General features: G+C 34.7%; 1 protein-coding gene across 2 annotated transcripts in view; it reads left to right on the top strand.

The window, feature by feature from the left end:
• The window catches only part of PTAC6 (plastid transcriptionally active 6), a 141,372-nt gene that overhangs the window by 97,246 nt on the left and 21,424 nt on the right, over positions 1–22,702 (top strand). For both annotated transcript variants that reach the window (XM_089831333.1, XM_089831334.1), the window contains exons 3-4: positions 1,166–1,270; positions 18,342–18,461. In XM_089831333.1, the coding sequence (XP_089687459.1) occupies positions 1,166–1,270; positions 18,342–18,461 (225 nt within the window). The remainder of the gene's footprint in view (positions 1–1,165; positions 1,271–18,341; positions 18,462–22,702) is intronic.

The following is a 22,702-nucleotide window of genomic DNA, read 5'->3' as shown; positions in this document are numbered from 1 at the left end:
CTTAAATCAGATCACTTTTCTTTGGCAAATTTTAATTATTTATCGCTACAAGGAGCTAATATGAATTCAGCAAAAGATGAGTTAAATATGGACCACTGTTTTAACTTATGTTTTTGGTTTGATCAGTTATTAGATGCACCGGAGAACTCCATGTTGACTATCTTAAGAAAGTTGACTAGAATAGTGTTAGTTGAGTTTTTTGAAGGCTGGTTCATGTTGTCATGGTTACTGTTAACTTTGTGAATGCTTAAAACTGAAACGTTCACAATATGGAGAATCACCTGGATGTTTCATAAGGATGAAGTTTCTGGAGTTTACAAATTGGAGAATCACTGGGTGTTTCACAAGGATGAAATTGTTGAACTGTTCTTAGAGGGCATGCTGTATGGCACTTCAAAAGATGCAAAAAGATTAGATTTCACTTCAATATTTAAACTTACATTGATTTAGAACTAACACCTTGGGAGGTACATGTGAAGGAAAGTACTTGGTTGGATTGCACGGAATTGATTTTGTGTGGTACCTGTTGAAAATTGATTGATAACTTAATAGTTTTCACAAATCACGTAAAATTACAACATAAAGCTACTAATATTTGTTCCTCCTCTATATGTAATAAATAGGACCATAAACTCAAATACAGTCTGCTAGCTTACATGTTGGGCATTGGAAAGAAAGAAATATTGTTGATGCCCATGGATGACCAAGGTGGGTCACTTGGATGCAAAAGTACAACCAATTACACTACCGAGAGAGTAAAATATGCACTTTGGTAATGTATATGATAAAAGAATCTCAAGATGTTATAATGGAAAGGAATATTGCAAGAAATGATTTTATGAAGGTTTGGCACTAATCTTAAGATCATAGTTCAAAAAATACTTTTCTGGATACATTCTAGAATGCTCGAGTTCTAAGGCTAATGGTACTTTTCTTAGCAAGAAATCTGTTTCATTTCTTTAAACTAATGTCGTCTTAAACAGGAATTCTGATTTCTACCATGACTTGCAGCTTTTCTTTAGTTGCCTACTTCATAGTTGAAGTGTGAAAAGTTTTTTATTAGAATTTTGTTGTCTAGGAGTGATGAAATTGCAGGGCTGTTTGAAATCTTATACTTTTGGATTAGCATATAAATGCAGTTACCTTATTTTTCTTGTGATTGCAGTATGTCCGTTTGAGGAAATCTGATTATGGGTGCTACAATGTCACTGAACTGCCGGTCTCTAGAGGTCGCGATCCTTTTGCTAAAACAGAGTTCGAAGTGATGAAGGTTGATATAGCTTTGTTTAGCATACTTAAAATGATTTGGGTTTTATTTTGCCTCTGTATTTACTTGCAATATTTCAGGATTTGATAATGATCATAGTCTTAGATGAATTCATTTTTATGATCAGAAGAATAGCCTTAACATATCTTCCTAGTTGTTTTTTTTATCGAATTCTGTTCCTAGAGATTGGTTTTGAAATAGGGCAATAAAGTTGAAACTGGCTCAATGAAAATGGAGCATGCCTTAGTGTAATGGGGGGTTCAGTTTGGCATCAGAAAACCCAAAGAGGATGAAAGCTCCAACTGCGACTGCAGAGGTTCAAGGGTCTCTTTTGTAAAATTGATGGTTCTGAGTCTAGTCAAAACCTTTTCAAACCTCTTTCTATGTTTTATTAGTACAAAATGTTATTGATTTCTTTTGAACAAAAATTTCCTCCATTATCAGATCTAAGAGTAATTATTTCACTTCCAGACTCTTTTTTCACGGATATTTTGATTTTTTGGAAATTTTTAAACATGTCTGACTTTTATTTTAGAACGTACACCCATATTTTTCTTCTAAAATGACAAACAAATAGAAGAAAATACTTGGCGCTAGTGACAAATGCTACGTTCATTGGTCAACAAATGTCTGCATGGACTAGTTGTAGGACTCTCTTAGCTCCCCAACCTTATCCATCATCAAAAAGAGTTTTTGCTACTTGCCCATTTGGAAAGTCTTGCAAACACTCTGTATTTGTTACTATATGTTATGAAGCTCATCTACTAAATTTTCTTAGGCCAATTGAGGTAGAAAAATTGAGATGCTCATATTAATTGTGCCAAATTGCACACTTGTCAGATGCACCCTTGTCTACCAATGCATATTCCCTGATCTATCTAGAATCATCTAATCTATACAGCCAGTCTTTTGCAAAGAGAACAATAGTTTTCTTTGACTCCTTATCCATTATAAACATCTTCATTTGTTGAAAATGACATCTAAATATGTGAAATATCCCAAATCGGATATTTATTCGATTTCTTTTTTCAAAATATATTCAAACCTTAAACATATTCAGATGTATTACAAAACACAATAGGACCTGTAGAAACTCCAATAGATATTAACTCGTTCTTTCATAATAATATTCAGGATTCAGGCAAATGAAAATGCTTTACAACCAACAGTGTAAAACTAGTAAAACTCTCATAAAATTCCTCAAAAACACATTATTGCATTATACAACAACAATACAATAACAATAACCAACATTGAGAATCCAATCTTAAACACAGTTTTATAGTTAGATTGGAATACTAAGAGAATAACCTGTAAGCTCACATGAGACACTTGAAGTGACGTCTCCACGGACAATGGGTTTGCATCCACTGTCTGTTGGCACAAGGGGCTATGTCCTCACACTGGCTGAAAGTTGAAGCTTTCCAACTAACTCTTGCAAGAGAGAAAGATGAAATCTGAATCATAAAGTAAGCATGCCAAATGAATGAGCCTCATCTTCTTTTATCTTCACAGCTGTGACTCTTCGACTCCCTTCCTGGCCTTTCGTCTTATCTCTCTTTGTCCTATTTAGCCCACTTTATAATATTAAATTGACCTTTTATAATTTGATTCCATGCTTTCCAAGTCAATTTTAATATTGTACAAATATGTCTTTAACATTTCTATTGTCCAAGGTGTAAAATATTCAAATTCAAAACCTTTGGATAACTTTGAAAAATGTGCTAAGGCAACCAAAAAATTCTAAAAAAATCTGCGAAAATTGTTATCTTTTTTGAACTGGTTGTTTTTAATTTCATTTTCATCTCCGGACGAGATACTTCTATGTTATCTTCTTGACGTATTTATGCAGTCTCCTTTATTTTTTCTCTCATGTCAATCCTCTATTCTCCTGTTGTATTTTTGTATCCTATGTTTCCTTTCTTTACTCGAGCATCTCACATTTAATTATCATGCTCCTCTACTTATTAAATTCTTTCTCTTATTAACCTTTTATAGTTAATATTAATTCTTTTCACTGATGATATCAATCATTGATGAGGGACTTTGTCTATGTAGTCCTCATAGACTGGAACCTTACTATAGTTCCCTTGCTGCAATGTCCCTAATAGATCTCTCTCTTCTTATGCATATGCTACTAGAGAGATCTTTGTACATATGTGCTAGTTTTTAAGGGTGAAGGGAGTATTGGAATTTAGAATGTTAATCTATCCCCTTGTGCCTTGTCTAAGTAATTTCCTTCTTGCTGGAATGGAGTGGAGATAGTTCAAGCAATGTATTAAAAATATGGAGCTTAGAACTATCGATTGTCCTTGTAACGTGATTCCTAGTTACTGGTATCCTCCCAGGTATTCTTCCCTATCTTTGATTCAATAATCTCTCTTTTCTTTGAAACAATCTAATGTTCTCCTTTAGTTTTTGGTGTCGAGACTCTATATTATGGTTGGTCGTACTTTCAATTTTTTTTTGTCCTTCCTCTTATCTTGTTGTCATACCGTGATTGGGTTTGCAGATAGCCATTTTTTTTGCTAATTTTGTTAGAAGAACCCCCCATGGATTCCTCTTAGAACTATCGATTGTCCTTGTAACTTGATTCCTAGTCACTGGTATCCTCCCAGGTATTCTTCCCCGTCTCTGATTCAATAATCTCTCTTTTCTTTGAAACAATCTAATGTTCTCCTTTAGTCTTTGGTGTTGAGAATCTATATTATGGTTGGTCGTACTTTCAATAATTTTTTTGTCCTTCCTCTTATCTTGTTGTCATACTATGACTGGGTGTGCAGATAGCCATTTTTTTTGCTAATTTTGTTAGAAGAACCCCCATGGATTCCTCTATTGAATGTTGATCCTAAATGCTAAATTGCTGTTGAATATCTTAGATCCCTTCATCCAAGAGTATGTCATGCTTAAAAGTTTTTGATTGAGGCACTCAGATGCCTTGTTTGAAATTCCTCCCGATATTGTTGTTTTTATTGGAATGGAATCTTCAATTTTGTGGAGACGTCTCATCATTGTCTCTGTTTTTCGATAATCCTCCTTGGTAATCATTGTTTTGGTTACTTCTAGTATATTTCGTTGTGCTGTCTACCTTGATATGGAATACAAATATTTGATCATGGATTTTTCTATTCTTAACACTTTATCTTATTTCCATTACTATAACTGCATTGAGTAATATATCCTTATACATTGCTTGGATTCTTCCTTGCTAACTGGGACTCTTTTGCTATTGATAGTATATATTTGTATCATTGAAGTTTGCTTCTTTTGATTGTCAAAATGTTGACTATGCTTGTGTATAATTCACTGGCATTTCTAACTAATTCGTGCGTGCTTCTTGTTGATGTGAGTTTTGTTCCACTACAACATATAGAATCAAATACTTAATGTTTCATGGAGAAACATCAAACACTCATTCCTCTCTTGATATAAGGTCATTTCTCATGCTAAGTTTGCAAAGTGAGATCATGAAATGACTTCAACGTTCCTTCTTAATCGTGGACTTCACTCAGCTTTATGATGTGATATGTTGGTTATCACAAAGGGACTTATGCTATTCATTCAATGGATATCAACTCTTCCACCTCTAAAGATTTGGCTCTACAATGTGCAATGAAAATTTAATTTGATTTTGTAACTTTTTCACTTCAAATTAAACTTAACTTCTAGTACTACTTCTACATCTAACTAGGAATAGAAGGCATCATGGACGGACTTAGGCTCTACTAGGTGTAATCTCACCAACGGCTCCACCCACCTACTGCAAGCTTTTAAGGAATACACAAATGATTTTCACATCAATATCCCCTCTCCAATCCCATCATTTGGATGCAAACCAAAGATTGAACATCAAGTGGAGTTAAGTGTTTGTTAGCTTACCACACAAGGCACCCTTACCATTAGCAAAAGGCTAGTGGCTTGGATTTGTTCGAGTCAAATAATTAAACATCCACAATAGCTTCCACTCAACTAAATACCTCAAGATGAAAAGAAATCTACTCCAAGTGAAAGATTGAGGGAATTGTTGGTTCCCAAAACCGTAGATTGGAAATCCAAGAGCCTGCCACTTCTTCAATAGGATTTCGCAATCAGTTCTAGCCAACAAACAAGAGTACTTCTCGATTCCCCTCCACTTTAGCTCCACTACACCTAGGTGGGTAGACCTTCTCCCCAAACCTAATCACTTGGTTCAAAGTTTTTCTAAAGTGAATTTAAGCTTTGTAGTTCTCCAGCTGGCAAGGTCATTGAACTCAATTATAATGAAAACTGGATGCTGAATGTTTGAATTGAATGTTTTGTAAAATATTTGTATATAATGGATTTGATGCTTGTAGGAAGGAAGATATCGATTTTTTGACTTCAGTAATATAAAGACTAGTGCCTCTGCTCATCTAGGCAATAGAGTCAACTTCAGTGAATTTTCACATACAACTTCATAAAGTTCTTATGCACTTATATTGCTAACAATTAAATTATCAAGATGCGACAAACCAAATATTACACAATCTTAAATTAGTCCATATTGAGCTTTAACTCCTCTGGTAGAGAGACAAACTGGACACAGATATAGAAATGATTTAATATTTCACAATACCTGCGATGATCAAATTTAAAATGCTAAATGACCATGTCCACTTATCTGACATTTCAACTGTATACAAAATTCCAAAAAAAATCACAAAGGACGATTCATTTGCAGTTTAAATCTCCATGCCATTTAAATAATAAACAAAGGACATTTTATTTTATTATTAAAATAAAATAAATGAATTTATATTACAAAGTCATATTTAAGCCCTTATTCCTCCATACAAGTAATATAAAATGTTTCTTCAGAATATAAATGTGAATGTTTGAATATGTCTTACAATATCCTCTCTTATGTCCCCTTATTATATATATCATATGGGAGAGAGAATGTGACCTTTCAAAATGAAAAGTCATTTATCTTTAGTTGTTAATCGTTTATTCTTAATAACTCTAATTTTAATATTTCTTAAAACATTGCTTCGTGCTTCCACATATCATGCCCTTTCACATTATCTTCATTTCACAAATGATCAACTTTAGAATAAAACGATACTTTTATCCTCACCATATATGTTTTTACATATCACAATCAAAGGGTTCACTAGCTATAATAATTAAACTGGCGACATTTCTTCATCTTCAATTCCTGCGATGAATCTTTTTATTAACAATATCCATCTATGCCAGGTGTGTGGATTGACGTCTATCTGGTGTGATTGATGCTCGTGCATTACTATGAATTTTGAATTGCATCTCGCTATAATGGTTTTGGCATCTTTGTGTGAAACAGTATGGCCTACAAAAACACCTTTGATCATTAATTATCTATCCAAATCTGATCCCTTATAGCACCTTCATACATAGTCGTCCTAAAATTTAACGGGGGTGTTTTTTAAATGCACAACTTCATTAGATTCGTTCATGTCTTCGATTTATACTTGTTTTCTATTCATTCCTGCTTGAATTTGGAAAAGATGAATGTATATTTGCCGTCAATTTAAAAACACTTGGTGGGTCCTTTTGCTTATCGTGATTTCTGGGTTTGAATGGCCTTTCCTCCTTTCACATTTTTCAACCACTGAATGTGTTTTTTCTATGCACACATCATAAATGCTATTGTATTAGTAATAGATCAAATGTTTATAATTTTTGGTTTTGCCGGCAAATACCATTCCATCATCTCCAAGCATTTGGGCTGCTGCTCCATATCTTCAATTTGTTTATGATTAGAGGACATCACTGGGCTATGGCTTCAGTGGGGGAATACTATTCTTTCTGTGCAAGTTTAGAAACCTTACGACAGATGTTTGGCTTCTCAAGATTTACAGCAACTTGAATCTCAAGATTCCACCTCTTAATTAGTTCCAGTTCTCCTCTTGTCACGATGTGTAATTTATCCATATTGTGTGTGCCTACAAATGTTGCACAGCTATCACACAAGTCACAGTGCATGACTTGATAGGTTGACTTCGAAAATTGTATTTACTATTGCTTGAGAAATAACTTTGGACAGATATATATAATTTCCTATGACTCTATTGATAGGATCAAAACTTTTCACATCACTACTGTAGCATTACCAAACTATACATATTCTGGACTCCACCGCTGTTGTTATTATGATTTTAAAATAGTTGTTTATTCCATAGGTCCAGGTGTATCTTAGAAATGCATGTCTTACAGTTTCTTTAGATATGTGAAAAGTAGCAAGAGGAATCTTTTTGATTGTATATCCAAGTACTACTGGCAGGAGAATACCATGGATGAACAATTTATAAACTTGGATGTGATGCAAAATTACATGATTGAGCGAAATTGTATAAGACTCTATGTGAAAAGGCTGATCTTTTTAGAGTTGGATTTGCATAAGACAAATGGTGTGAAGCTTGGAAATGTAAATTGGAAATATGGGAGGAAAAAATATATCCTAATAGCCACAAAGCTAATGATCTCAAAAAGAAAATTGATAGTGATATGGCTTAAAAATTGTACATAAATGGAGATTCTAATTTTATAATTTTGAGCTCCATTAGGAACCATGCAAGACTACAAAGCAATATTAAGTTATCCACCATGAAAAACCAACAATGAAAAGTATTATAAAAACAACTTCATCAAGTCTCTCTCTTGGCTAGCCTATTCTACTCTAGCCTTCTAATCTCTAGCTAATCTCCTAAGCTCCTCCAATCTAACCTCTTACAAATGAGAAGGCCTTGGCCTTTTATAGTAGTTCCATTACAACAAAGGGCCGAGATCAAATCAGGATCAAGGGACAAGATTTCTTCCCACAAACCCTAGTTAGGGTTACAAAGTTCACAACCAAATACACAAAGGCACCAATTTATGGCCCAATAAGAAAATTACAATGATTTGATAGCCAATGAGAAAATAGAACACTTGGTGCAATTTGATTGACTATGCTTGAAACTGAAATTTTTTAATTGGAGGCAAACAATTGCCACCTCATCATCCTTATCTATGCTTGGAGTCTTGGCTTGTAGAGTTTTCCCAACTTTTGTGATTTTCTCCATCCTTCAAAATTTCCTCATGGAATCGACTTGAACCACTTGCATCTTCGTGAAACCATGAGCTTGAATTTTCTTGATTCTACCTTGAGTTTGCAGGTTGATAGCTTGATCATGAATCCTTCCTTCTTACTTGAGTCCTTGGGCTTGAGCCATCTTCTTGCAGTATCCACTTGAAGTTTTGAGGCTTCAATCATCACTCTAGCTTCTCCTTCCTATAGGTGTGAGGATGGAGTGTATGTGCACCAATAACGCTATGATTTTCCAAGAATTTCCATCCACCGTTCTCCCTCTTGAATTCACCTAGCAAAACAAAGGAGAAAGAATTAAGTTTGTGAAAAAAATCTGAAAAGTAAAATCACATCAATAAACAAGATTCATCCCATTTTGCATTAAAATTCAATTCTCTCACAACTCTACCCATTCAATTGGTCTTGAAGTAATTCAGATTTCCCATTTAGATCATCCAAAGTTAGGCATCTTAGTGGTGATAACGCCAAGATTTTTGGATTAGTTGCAAAAATAAAATCACTGCCCTTGGAGCTGTACAGTTTAATTGATCGTTGTTGGTGTAGACTAATTAAATTTTGTTCCTTCTTATGTATATCTTTTACTAATAATATCTCTTAATTTATTTGTGTAGATCTTCCTTATACAATGTTGATGCAGATTTAATTAATTCAATATATATCTATACTGTTCTGGTTTTCAGACTAAGATCTATATGCCACTGTTATTGATATGATCTTTGCTGTTAAAATGCACACACACACACGCACACACATATATTGAAACATGATCAGGTAGGGGCATGACCCTACATGGTCATGCCTCAATACATATTTATAGTGCTTTGGAGAAGCACCGCTTCATAACAATTATCATTAGTAAAGCATTTGACATGATTTATAACTCATCCGATACTTGCTCAAGATGATTGGTGGTAATGTTACATAATGCATATTGATAATTTGCATTTTGTACAAGGTTTTGTTAATAGACTTCCACCGATGTAATAATTGGTTAATTTGCATTAATAATGTATAGTTTAAAGACAATTATATGTGTGTGCGCGCGCGTGTGTGTGTGCGTGCGTACGTGTGTGTGTGTGTATGTGTATCATAATCAATCCTTCATAATAGATTTATTATCAATCATATAATATTATCATATCTTATATTTTCTTCAATCTACTATGAGGCTAACATTCTCAACACTCCCTCTTTAGCAAGGATGGAATTGAAGAAGATATAATACAAGATTTAAACACCACCTTGAGAGTGGTCTATCAAGTTATGGTGTCCAACAAAATCCGGCCCGAAGAACCATAACAATTGATTTTCATAGTGTTCGCAAAATCTGACCTGAAGAACAATGATGACACTTTGCTCCAACACTTTTGGTGTTAGGAGACATATCAACTATTGATAAGATCATCACCTTACACATATGAAAGATTGTCACCTTTCATAATACAGTTTGCAAACAAAATAATTTTAATTATTCATGAATATATATAACTTACAAATGTATTTACAAATTTGTCATACCAAGTTTACCTTTGAAGTACTCTATTTTCAACCTTGCAAGAGGTTTGGTGAAAATGTCAGCATCTTGCTCATTAGTGCTGATGTAAATCAGCTTGATAACATTTCTATCAACCATGTCTCTTATGTAATGGTAAGGAGTCTCGATGTGCTTTGATCGATTGTGAAAAACATGATTAGCAGAAAGTTTGATGCAACTCTGGTTATCACAATGAATCACTGTGGGACGTAGTTTCTTTCCAAGATTTCAAATAATAGCTTTCTCAACCATACCGCTTCGCAAGCTCCCATGGAGGCTGCCATATATTTAGGTTAGGTGGAACTCAAGGCAACTGTTGGTTGTTTTCTACTAAATCAAGATATCATTGTTGATCTGAGGTTGAAGCAACATCTTGTAGTACTCTTGCGGTTTATGGAACAAGCAGCCCAATTAGAATCAGTATATCCTTCAATTTTAATCTTAACATTTTTGTATTTCAACCCAAGACCAATAGTGCTTCGTAGATATCTCAAGATATGTCTAACAGCCATCAAATGAATTTTTTTTGGATCACACATGAAATGACTTGAAACATTTGTGGCATAGCAGATACCAAGCCTAGTATTTACTAGATACATAAGTGATCCAATGATCTGTTTGTAGAGAGTGGGGTCGATAGACTCTGAATTCACAACTTCTTCTTTTAGCTTGCATAGATTTGTTTCCATCGGAGTTGCTCGGGGTTTGCGGTCCATCATCCCAAATCTAGTCAAGATGTCATGGGTGTAGTTCCCTTGATTTAGAAAAATATGATCTTTCTTTTGACATACTTCTAGACCCAAAAAATAGTATGGTAGGCCTAGATCCTTCATTTCAAATTCAGCTATAAGATCTTGTTTGCATCTTTCAATTAAATGATCTTCACTTGTTATTAATAAGTCATCAACATATAAACAAGTATTAACATATCACCATTAGATATTTTGAAATATATGTTAGGATCGGCTTCATTTTTGGAGTATCCTAGTTTGGAGAGGTAGCTATCTATCCTTTCATACCAAGCTCATGGTGCTTGTTTGAGGCCATAAAGGGATTTCTTTAGTTTACATCATAGTTTTGGGATTCAGGCTCGCCTCTTACTCGGAAAGTCAAAATTCGACTCGGACTCGGACTCAGAAAATTGAAAAACCCATGAAATTCAAAGATTTTTTCATGCATCATTTACTCAATTAACATCAAATACACAGTAATTGAGATAAATAGAAGCTATTTAACACTTATACACAATTTTGCATTGATCACATAAGTATAACAGCGAATTTCTGAAGGAAAAAACTCAATAACATAATATAGAGTTAAACATAGTGTCACTGTCAAAATTTCTACAATATATGAAATCCATGGAATCAAAAGTTGAAAACTTAGATATTGAGAAATATGTTTGTTACAGCTTATGTGCGCATTGTAGACAACAACAGGGCTTTCAAGTATCTCTATCAATTTGCTTGGTGAAACACAACCTTTAACGATAAAGGTCTTTTAATAACAATTACAGTTGGCTTATAGATTTTTGCCAATAAAATAATTGAGGACATAGCTAGCAACACATATACACGTAAGTCTAAAAGTTTATAACTTTATGTACAACACTAGAGAGTTCTAACATTCATGAACATGCAAGTCTAAAAAAAAGAAGAAGAAAAACTCATATACATCACTATAGAATTCTTACATAAATATATGTAAATCTGAAAATATTTGTACATCATTACTGAACTCTACAATGCTGAAAGTGACTTCTTCATAATGAAATCCAGATAGTAACCAATATTGGTAGTGAGCCTTCAATTTGGGTAACTATCCTTCATTTTGAGATGCAGGGCTGTTCAGCTGTGAAATTTGCTATAACTTGGTTAACGACATTTGAAGATTTAAACATTAAATTTCTTATAATATTCAAGATTTTCAGACATAAATTTGAAGATTTAAGATTTAAGATTCAATCCTTAATAAATTCTTGACATACCACAACATCATTTTCATAATTAATATACATTGAAAAAAACACCTTCAAAATATAAAAGAAAAATTATAAAAATATTATTTAAAAAAAAAATAATAATTTCAGGAGGGTCCTGGGTTTGGGACTCGGCGAGCCCATGTGGACTCTGCTAAGACTCGGCCAAGTCCGAGTCCAGAGGCCATTTGCCTCAGAAAGGCTGCCTCTGCCTCGGACTCACAGAGTCCCGAAACATTGGTTTATATACATATAGATCTTTATCTTTTATAACAAAACCTTCAGGTTGTTCGATATATACTTCTTCATCAATGACACCATTCAGAAATGCAATCTTGACATCTGTTTGATGTATCTTCCATCCTTTGGATGCTGTAATTGCAATAACTATCCTTACTGAAGTGTATCGAGCAACTGGAGCAAAAGTTTCCTCATAATCAATGCCTGTCTTTTGAGAGAAACGTCGAGCAACAAATCTTGCTTTATGTATTTCAATGTTGCCATCTGAAGCATATTTGATTTTGTATAACCACTTTGATGAAACAACTAATTTTTCTTTTGGTCTAGGTAGAATATCCCAGACATCATTTTGCAATATGAATTGATATTCTTCAACCATAGCATCTTTCCATGCTTGACAAGATAGGGCTTCTTCAACAGTTGATGGTTCTGATTTTGTAAGCTTAGTTACTAGTGCAGTTTAACAAGAATTATTTCTAGTTTTCTTGCTTTCTCTGGAGATCTCATCAAGTTCAACATTATTTAATTCAATCATTTTCCTGGTCTTTTCTTGTTATTAGAGATGTCTCTATTTTTAGTGTCCAGTAGTAGTTCATTCTCTTATGATAGGTTCTCCATTCAATTTTCAGTTTGTAGATTTTCATCTAATTCTGTGATGGGCTCATCTTCTATACTAGCGGATAGTTTTAAGGCAGTGTTTTCTTCAATTTGACATCTATGTTGATTTCAACTGATCTCTACCTAGGTATATAGACTCTATACCTTTTTGTGTTTTCACTATACCCAACAAATATTCCTTTCTTCTTGATGATTCTAACTTGCTTCTTTTTTCTTTAGGTATGTGAATGTAAATAGGAGAACCAAATATTCTGAGATGACTTAGGTTAGGTTTAATTCCTATAAAGGCTTCTTCAAGAGTCATGTTTTCTAGAATTGAGTGTGGGCATCTTTTTTGAATATATACAACAGTATTAGTGGCCTCAGTCTAGAATGAAAAATGTAAATTTTGATCATGTAGCATGGCTTTTGCTGCCTTAACAATGGTTCTGTTTTTTCTTTCTACCACCCTATTTTGTTGAGGATTATAAGGTATAGTATACTCCCTCTTAATCCCAACAGAGGTGCAGAAATCTTTGAAATTTTCATAGGTGTATTCACCCCCATTGTCTGATCTTAGAGTTTTTATTCTTTTTTACGTTTGATTTTCCACAATTGCTTTGAACTCCACAAATTTCAATAGGACATCATTTGATTCTTTGACTTTTAGAAAGTAAATCCAGGTTTTCCTCGAAAAATCATCAATGAAGATTATGTATTATGAGAATCCTCCTAGGGAAAGTGTTGGCATGGGTCCACATTCCAAAACTATTTTTGACTTGTGTTCGCTAGGAGGAAATGGTTTTTTTACATTCTTTCCTAGAGCACATCCTTTACAAATATCTATATGGTTTGAATTTAAGTTAGGTGTTCCGGAGGTGATTCTTCTTATATTTGGTAGTGTACTGAATTCAATATGTTCAAGCCTTCTATGCCATAATTCATTAGGGTTTGTTACTTCAATATTTAGGGCTTGCTCTTGGATGTTACATAGTTTATATAGAGTTCCATCTCTAGACTCTATGGTGATAGCAGTTTTGAGGTTAGAGTTTTTAGGCTAGTACAATACTTTGTCTCTATTAAAAGTGACTTGATAGTTGATGCCCTTCATCAACAAGTCCAGATATGTATATTAGATTTCTTTTTATGCCAGGTACAAATAGAACATCTTTTAATTTTAGAGTAATCCCAGTTTTTGGTTGTATAGAGCAAGTCCCAATTCCTTTTACTGGATAGGTGGAGTTATGTTCAATGAATCAATGGTGACTCCTTCAGTGGTATAACTTCCAAAAGTTTCAAACTTATTTATGAATTCTGTTATGTGATGGGATGCACCATTGTCTATTATCCACACATTTTCGTTGGATTTCATCTCACTTGATAGAGCTTAGTAGAATAACAGATCTTCATTTTTTGTTTCAGCTAAGGATGCTAGAATTTTTTCCCTTTCTGGACAATTTATGAAGGTATGTCCAAATTTCTCATACTTATAACATTGAACTTTGGAGGAGTCATTTCTTCTGTAATTATTGTTTCCTTTTTGTTTATCATATTTCTTTCCTTTGAATTTTCTCTTCTTCCCTCTGTTATTAGAGACTGAGAAAAGAGCTTGATTTTCTCCCTCTTGATTTGAAATGATCCCTCTGGAAATTAGTCTTGATTTTTTTGCGATGCAATCATTTTTGAGTTGATCAAACGCTGGTATTGATGGTTTACTGACGATTTGGATGAATGCTTCCCAAGCTCTAGGTAATCCTCTAAGTGCTATTATGGATAATTCTTGATCTTCTGCTTTATTTCCAATAGTAGATAGTTGATTTTTTATTTCGAAAATTCTTCCAAAGTAGGATGAGATTGACTCTCCTTTATTCATTTTTATATTCATGAGTTGATTTTTGAATGGAAGAAATCTATTTGAGTTGTTTATCTCAAATGTATTCTTAATTCTTTTAAATACTTAAAATGCTTTCATGAGATTTGATATGGAAGGAAGAATATGGTCTTTTATTGAATCAACAATGAGCTTCGTGGCTTTGTTATTTCGTCTTTTCCAAGTGGCCTTTTCTACCTTGTCTTCAAGTATTGAAATATCCGATTTAATGAATGATTCCAATTCCAATTCCTCGAGTATTCTAATAATTTGAATTTTCCACGAGAAAAAACTTGATGCTTCTTCAAGTCTATCCTCGACTCTAACATTGTTTGTCATGATATCACTTTTATTTAAGGAACTTATATTTAGCAGCCTCTACCAATTTGGCTCCAATACCATGTAAAGTTTAATTGACCGTTGTTTGTGGAGACTAATTAAATTTTATTCCTTCTTATGTATATCTTTTACTGATAATATCTCTTAATTTGTGTGTGTAGATCTTCCTTATACAATGTTGATGCAGATTTAATTAATTCAATATATATCTATATTGTTTTGATTTTCAGACTGAGATCTATATGCCACTGTTATTGATATGATCTTTGCAGTTTGAAAATGCGTGCACACACACACACATATATTGAAACATGATCATGTAGGGGCATGACCCTACGTGGTCATGCCTCAATACATATTTATAGTGCTTTGGAGAAGCACTGCTTCATAACAATTATCATTAGTAAAGCATCGAACATGATTTGTAACTCACCCGATACTTGCTCAAGATGATTGGTGGTAGTGTTACATTAATGTTACATAATGCATATCAATAATCTGCATTCGGTACTAGGTTTTGTTAACAGACTACCATTGATGTAATAATCAATTACTTTGCATTGATAATGTATAGTTTAAAGACAGTTATATATATATGTGTGTGTGTGTGTGTGTGTGTGCGTGTTAAATGTATACATGTTTATATATATATGTATGTATGTATGTATGTATGTATCATAATCAATTCTTCATAATTAGATTTATCATCAATTATATATATTATATTTTCTTCAATTTATTATAATGCTAACATTCTCAACAGGAGCTAGGGTCACCTTAACATCATCAATCTTGAATTTTCACTCTTAGGAGGCAAAAATATTTCTATTGAACAATTTTAGCGCCTGGTAGTAGATGGGAAGGGACAAGGGAGATTTCGGAAGATGCGAAATTTGCACCAAGGGGGAGATTTCAGAAGATGCAAAATTTCTAGCAAGGGGGACATTTCGGGGGATGCGAAATTTCCACCAAGGGGGAGATTTCGGAGGATGTGAACTTTGTCCCCTTTTCCAACATAGAAACCCATCTCTCCCGAACTAAAAAATTTCACTCTCCTCTTGGACTTGGGCCATGAAAATTCTGCCAAGTGGCATCAAAATGCTTGCACAAACTTGAGATTGAAACTTGCTTCCCAATGAGCCAAAATTGCTCAAACGTACCCTGGACTTGGAGACTTGCAAAAGAACGTTGCCAACCAAAACCGTCTAAGACAACTATTCCTACTAGCTAAAGAAAAAAGAGGGGGTCCCATTTGTAATGGGGCGATGGTGTGAAAACCACACAACACTTTTGTACATGCCTTAGTGCAAGGTTTTCACCCTTTATTTGTATGGGTGTTTATTCCCCTAGAGACACGTCTTGTATCTTTACCCACCCAACTAGTATTATTTCATCATGAAGCAAATCTTGAACCATAAAATGGTTCCAGGTGTCTTGAATAGAATATCATTTTCAATTAATAAAATTTTATTTTTAATTTATTTGTTTAATCTTATATTTAAACTCTATTATTATTTAAATCCATTTTTAAAATGGGGACATTACACTTCTCAAATCAAGAATGCAAATTTAACACACAAAAGTAGAAGGATGATACTTGCTTGCCACTGTGAGAAAGAGGCTTGGATGATACTTCATAACAATCACTAATTGCATCTGGCATTACTACTTTAATTGTCAATTAGAATTTCCACTCTTAATTGGTCTTCTATGATAATTGCATCTTTACATGCATGATAAAGCATTGCACCTCTTCGTTATGGAATTCGGTTAGTTATCATTCTTTACTAAATGCAATTAATTGCTGTTATCTATCTTTCATTTAACAATATGAACTTCCTTCTTAATATTTTGCCTTTTCAAAGATAGATAATCACCCTTCTTAATTGATATTATAATCATTCATCTGTTAATTGGGTTTGCATTAAGTAGGTTGTTGAGTAGTCTTTTCAGTGAATTTATTGATCCACTATTGAAGATTGATTATTCAACTCACTATCATCCTTCACTAGCTGATCTTTTAATCCTTGTCTTTAGTCAACATTTATGCTCATATCCAATACCTTCTTTCTAATATTGGTCGATGCTTCATCAATATGCTGAATCAACTTTTGATTGGATGTCATGTTCTTTACATGCTTGCCTTAGTTGATTGATATATCTGATGTATGCTTGTTTCCATTGGATATCTTCTAGACACTCTTCCTTATGATTGACCTGTTATTGGTCGCTACCCTTATGCCATATATGTTAGTCTTCAACCCAAATAGAATCATAATTTAGGAGTCTTTACATATGAATGATGATTGAGATATGGTATTAATAGTCGCCTACAAGTCTCCACTCTTCGTCCATGTGAATGGTCTTATCCAATGGAGATGCCACTCTCGATCCTTGTGATTGGTCTTATCCAATGGAGATGCTCCCCATGTTGCTCGCTATCCTTTTCCTAAAGGTGATCTGTATTCTTCCTAATAAGAAAATTGTAAGTCTTCATTCACTATGTATCTACTTTTCCTAATATCTACTAGCTATAAGTGTCCAAGGACTGCCACTCCCTGATCACAAAAGTACCGAAGTACTTTTGTATAATTGGTTTAAGGACAGGGACATCACAAAGTATATTTTTGTGATAATCATATAAACTATATGTAATAATAAGGGTGTACACCTGTACAGCAGGCAAATTATCATCTTTCTTGTTTATGTTTTTCCTCCATTGGTTCATTGTCTGGCTCATTAACCCACATTAATTGTTAGATTCAAATGATCAGACCTTGTGCCTACTTTGATTCTGGTTCAATTTTCTTTCAATAATCTTCCAATCAAGCTTTGGGAAGAAATACCAATCTTTCTCATCTGGTCCCTAATGATTCTTGGCCTTACATGTCATTGGTCAGGTTAGTCTGTCACGCATCATAACCAAATTCACCTCCCGTACAATGTTTTTGTGAGACTTCAAGATATGTGCTTCTCAATTTTTGCATTAAAATGGAGTAGCCATGCAATAGATTTAAATTTTTTACCACAATTGTAATATGTTTGGTCTAGTTTGGACATATCCACTCCAAGAAGCATAGTAAATCACTTATAGGCAGGTGGATGGCTTTGTGTTTTGAGTCTTCCATAAAATGTAGACATCGCCAATTCGGAGGTTTTTTATTTGGATAAGGGTAAGAGTGTCACATTGGATGCAGCAGAGGCAAATGCAGATAGAATTCAGCAAATCAGTAGATGCATCAACTCCTAGGACATTTTTGTGAAGGCCGAGTTGAATGCTGTTGGCCCAAGTTACTCCTCTCTTGTTGATTATTTTCCCTTGATGACGTTGTTTCCAATTTTCTTTGCTCACTCATACTTTAATTTGCAATTTTTTTAAAGTTTTCCTGTTTTGTCCTTTAACACATCTGTAATTGTCTCTTAGAACAGGTATTCTTGATGAAGCATTATAAGAATAAAAGGGCGGATGATCCCAATTTCGTGCTAGATTTTGAAGAGATTTATGTCATAGATTCGAAGACAAAATCAATTTCAAGAGCAAATATTCTGGTAAGTATTCTTTGACTTTCCTTGTGTATAAGACAGTTGCAGGGCCTACTCTAAAAGAATAAAGATGTGGAAAATTAGTTCAAAAGCTTATTCTAATTGGTTATTCCTCTATATAAAAGACCTGTAAGACAAAAGTGCATTACATGGTATGCCTAGTTATTAATTACCATTTTTGCAAATTATTTTATTTTAGCTCAATGCTGTATTAATAATCTGGTACGAACAGGTCTACTGAAGTAATACTCGAGTCCTTGAAGCTCATAAATAAGCCTTCAGTTATGAATTGAACTAATTGAGCTATATCCTCCACCGATAGGATGTTACATACTAATCTATCCAAGCTTGCACCCGTAGGGCCCAGCAATGATGTTTGCTCTCTATTCTATTGTTGCTCAACCCCTCCCCTCTCCCGATGAACCATCCCGGCCAACCCTTGGAACATAGTGCTTACCCACCCACTCCCTCTGCATCCGTACCGCCCATATCTTTTGATTCCCTCCTCGAACCTCCCCAGCCCACGGTTCAGGCAAATCAATATATGGTCCAGCTGGCCAGGATAGCCACTTAGAATTGGCTACGTACTCCCACTGGTCATGGCTAGGCTAGCCCGTTTCTCATCACCCAGGTCAAGCCAACCAGGCTAGCCTGGGCCCTTAAAATAGTAGGCGATTCGATCGGTCCGCTGCTATAATTTATTAGGGGGGGGCCTCCCACCCCCCCCTAGAATTTTATGGAGAAGGAAGGGCATGCCCGTGTATCACTTAAATTAAGAAGTGCATTTTACGTTTTCCTGCTTGTCAACAGATTGTGAGAAGCAAATATTAATTGCCTTATTAACCAGGAATATGGTGCCCATATCTTCTACCTCACAATCTGCCAAATGAGAGAGCCAACAATGCACATCGCAAAAGAAGTCATCATTTCTCTCATGTGCATGCTTGCAGATAATTTTGTCCTCAAGTGTATGATGTGAAATCTATGGGAAATTCACAATCATTGTTCTAGGTTTCTTGACAGGTCTAATGGGTCTCTTATATCATCACCCAACCCTGCTTAACATTCCTTACTCAACTTTGTAATGAGGTCTTAGATAACACCAAATTTGCCTACCTTTACCAACATGGTTTCTAGGTTCTGCTTTGCTTGAACTTGCTCCTTGTTTTGCAGGGTCTTCGAGGAAGTTAAGTAAGGTTTCTCCAACTTGATTTTGATCACAAATGATCAACTAAAACAACCCCCAACTCCTTTTCATACCCAATTTCCAAACTGGCTGTTTGCTCTAAGTAGCCCTTGCCATTAGCCCTCCAAACAAGGTTTTTGGACTTTAACTCACAAACTTTCTTAACAACCTACGAATCTAACCATCATTTGAGGTACCCATTTGGTTGATGCACGGGAGTTTGGAGGTTTCACTTCCCAACCCTGTCCATACAGCAAAATCCCAAAAAAGGAGGGTTTTGAAGCCTTTCTTGGTTGCATGCACTAAAAGATTTTGTAATACTCTTCAATGAATTGGTAGAAGCTTCCATTTGCCATGTAATAACCCTTGAACATTGCTCTTTCACCTGCACAAGTAACCTTGTCGAAATCTTGCTCCTTACACATATGCCAGGCACATTTCTTCAATGCTTTCTAGCCGGATTCATGCTAAACCCACCTAGGGCTTGCTGGAAAAATTCACAAACTGATTTTCACTACTTCCAACCTTTTTTATCTTAATGTACAGAGAGTCTACTCTTGTTCCACTAGGTCTCATGATTTTTCAACCGTGGAAACAAGAGAAAAACTCCATGTACTCAAGAGTCAAAGCTGTCCAGTTATACAATAAAACTGGCAGCACTTAGCAACCTTGATGAAATATGTATGAAAACCTATGAAATATAATCTAACTCTATACAAAAACAATGGTAATTGATAGATCTAACTCCTAATTACAAAGAATTTGGGCCATCAATCAAGAAAAACGTGAACAGCAGGCAAGAATGCAGCAAATTACTGGTGAAACTTGGTTTTCTTGAATTCAGTTTGCAACAACCTTGTTCTCTCTTGTACAACTGCCTTTGAAAAGGCTTAAAAATGCTTTTAAGATCATTATTCACTTAAGGAAGGTCAGAACTAATTCATATTGCAAGTATCCTACCTATTTCCTAAAGTTGCACAAAGTTGCAACATGGCAGTTTTGTCAATTTTTGCAAACTTGACAATTTCAATACAAGTTTTGGCTTCCTTGCCACCAATGGAGGAACAAATGAAGTCTTATGATGTTTCAAGCCTCTTTGCACCTCACTCCAGCTTATTTCATGCCTAGTGACCATGTTGTGGCTGTTTGACCACCTTTGACTGCCTAAGGAAGCTTTTGAGAGTTTTAACCAAGAAAATGCTTTTAAGAAGTAACAAAAACCATACCACCAATGTAAAACCACACACTTAGGTTACTAAGAACCTTTATTCCATAATCATGACCCAAATTTGAGTCTTTCAAGCCAAAACTGGGGTGCTCCTGCACTAGTGTACTCTTGTATTGATTTTCCATAGAATGTAATATGATAGTTACCTACAGTTTCCACGTTATTGGAGAGATCTTAGCCAATAATTCTGCCAAGTGAGTAGATATCTGCATTTTCTTAGTTTGAGCGTCTCAATCTTTTTGGTGAAGCCCCTAATGGGTGCAACTGGCTTGTCATCTCATTTTCTAAGCTGGTGTAAACAACTTTTTCCATTTCTACTATTTGCAGTGCAAGCTTGAGAAAATAGTCCCAGTGGGACGTAACTATCTGCTTTTTAAGTTTTTCAATTGTGGGTTGGAGTTCCCAAATCTGTGGAACTTACAAATCCTGATTCCAAATTTCACTAGAAAGAACAAGGCTACATAACAGAATCAATTGTATCGTTTTAACATTCAGAGATAACTACTGATTCTACTTGGCATATTTCGTTTAGGGCAGAAAACAATCCACCTAACTGAACCAGATACTCCAGCACAATTTTCATTGTATAGAGCATGCATTTGATTGAATACTTGCTGTATATAACATTCAGAAACTATTTCTTATTTCCACTGTAATTCTAACAAACATTTAACATCCCACCACTTGTAACTGTTGTCAACAAGCAGTTCACTGTTCTGATTTTGGAATTTAGTAGTTTTCTGTTGAAGACTGGGAAGTATCCATGGCAACATGTATGCTATAAATTTATACATTCAAAGTGACTACTATACTGCTACAGGTTTAAGATATATATTCTTCATAAGTTCATATCAAAGATTTCAGAATAGTAACCATAAGTAATACATCATGACTATTCCAATGTAATTCTTCATTCAAAAAATAAATAAATAAATTCTTCATTCCAAACTAACACCACCCTTCATATACTATATAATATTCATTGCAATAGAAATATGCAGCAATATTGGTTACAAAATATTTATGCATCTAGAAATGGAACTGTTTGTATATCAATTCTTCAATGCCCAGATTGTATGGCTCTAAATGATTTCCCTATCTTCTACAGAGTTAACAAAACAGGCAGTGAGTGCTTGGCATTCATGAAGTGGAGGATAAGATAAGATAAGATAAGATAATAATATTAATGTCCAACAAAAAATCATAAAGGTTTATGGGACAGAGCATACAAACAAAAGAGCCAGCCACTGCAGAAACACCAAACAGTGTCAGAAAAGAAACAAAACAAAATAGAAGACCAAGAAACACAAGGTAAGGACTATGAAGCCTTCCTTGGAACAAAGTAGTCAGTCACAGAAGGATATAACCGTGGAGGACTTTACCAGGTCTGTTTTTGAACACCTGATAACTCCTATGGAGACTGCGATATAATAAGTCTCCCTGTATGACCCAGCCAATGTGAATGCCTGCAAAGATGGGAGTACAGCGTTCCCACCATGGGGTTATAACTACTTTTCCCTCTGATCAATACGGCCTTAGTTGTGATTGAAGCTTCAAGCCACAATGCTCTCCTAGGTGCCGGTTCAATTCTACCTTGGTATGTGTATGTGCCGCCTATGCAATGCTACCAGCATTCCTCAAACAAGTGATTCGGTACCAAGTCTTTGCTCAATTCCCAAGCCAAAGTATTTATTAAGAAGCTGCTCAAAACTGAATAGGCTTGTGCATCATGCACTAGTAATGAAGGGGTTCAGACATATTGCTTATAGCCTCAGAATTTGCCAAATTCTTTTCTTATTGATCTCCAAACTTCTGCAATTAATAAAAATAGTG

This window comes from Cupressus sempervirens, chromosome 5, assembly GCF_028749045.1.
Source record: "Cupressus sempervirens isolate cs-2001-9-10 chromosome 5, ASM2874904v1, whole genome shotgun sequence".
NCBI lineage: Eukaryota > Viridiplantae > Streptophyta > Pinopsida > Cupressales > Cupressaceae > Cupressus > Cupressus sempervirens.
The sequence above is the reverse complement of the archived record's forward strand: the minus strand, read 5'-3'. Positions and strand labels throughout refer to the sequence as shown.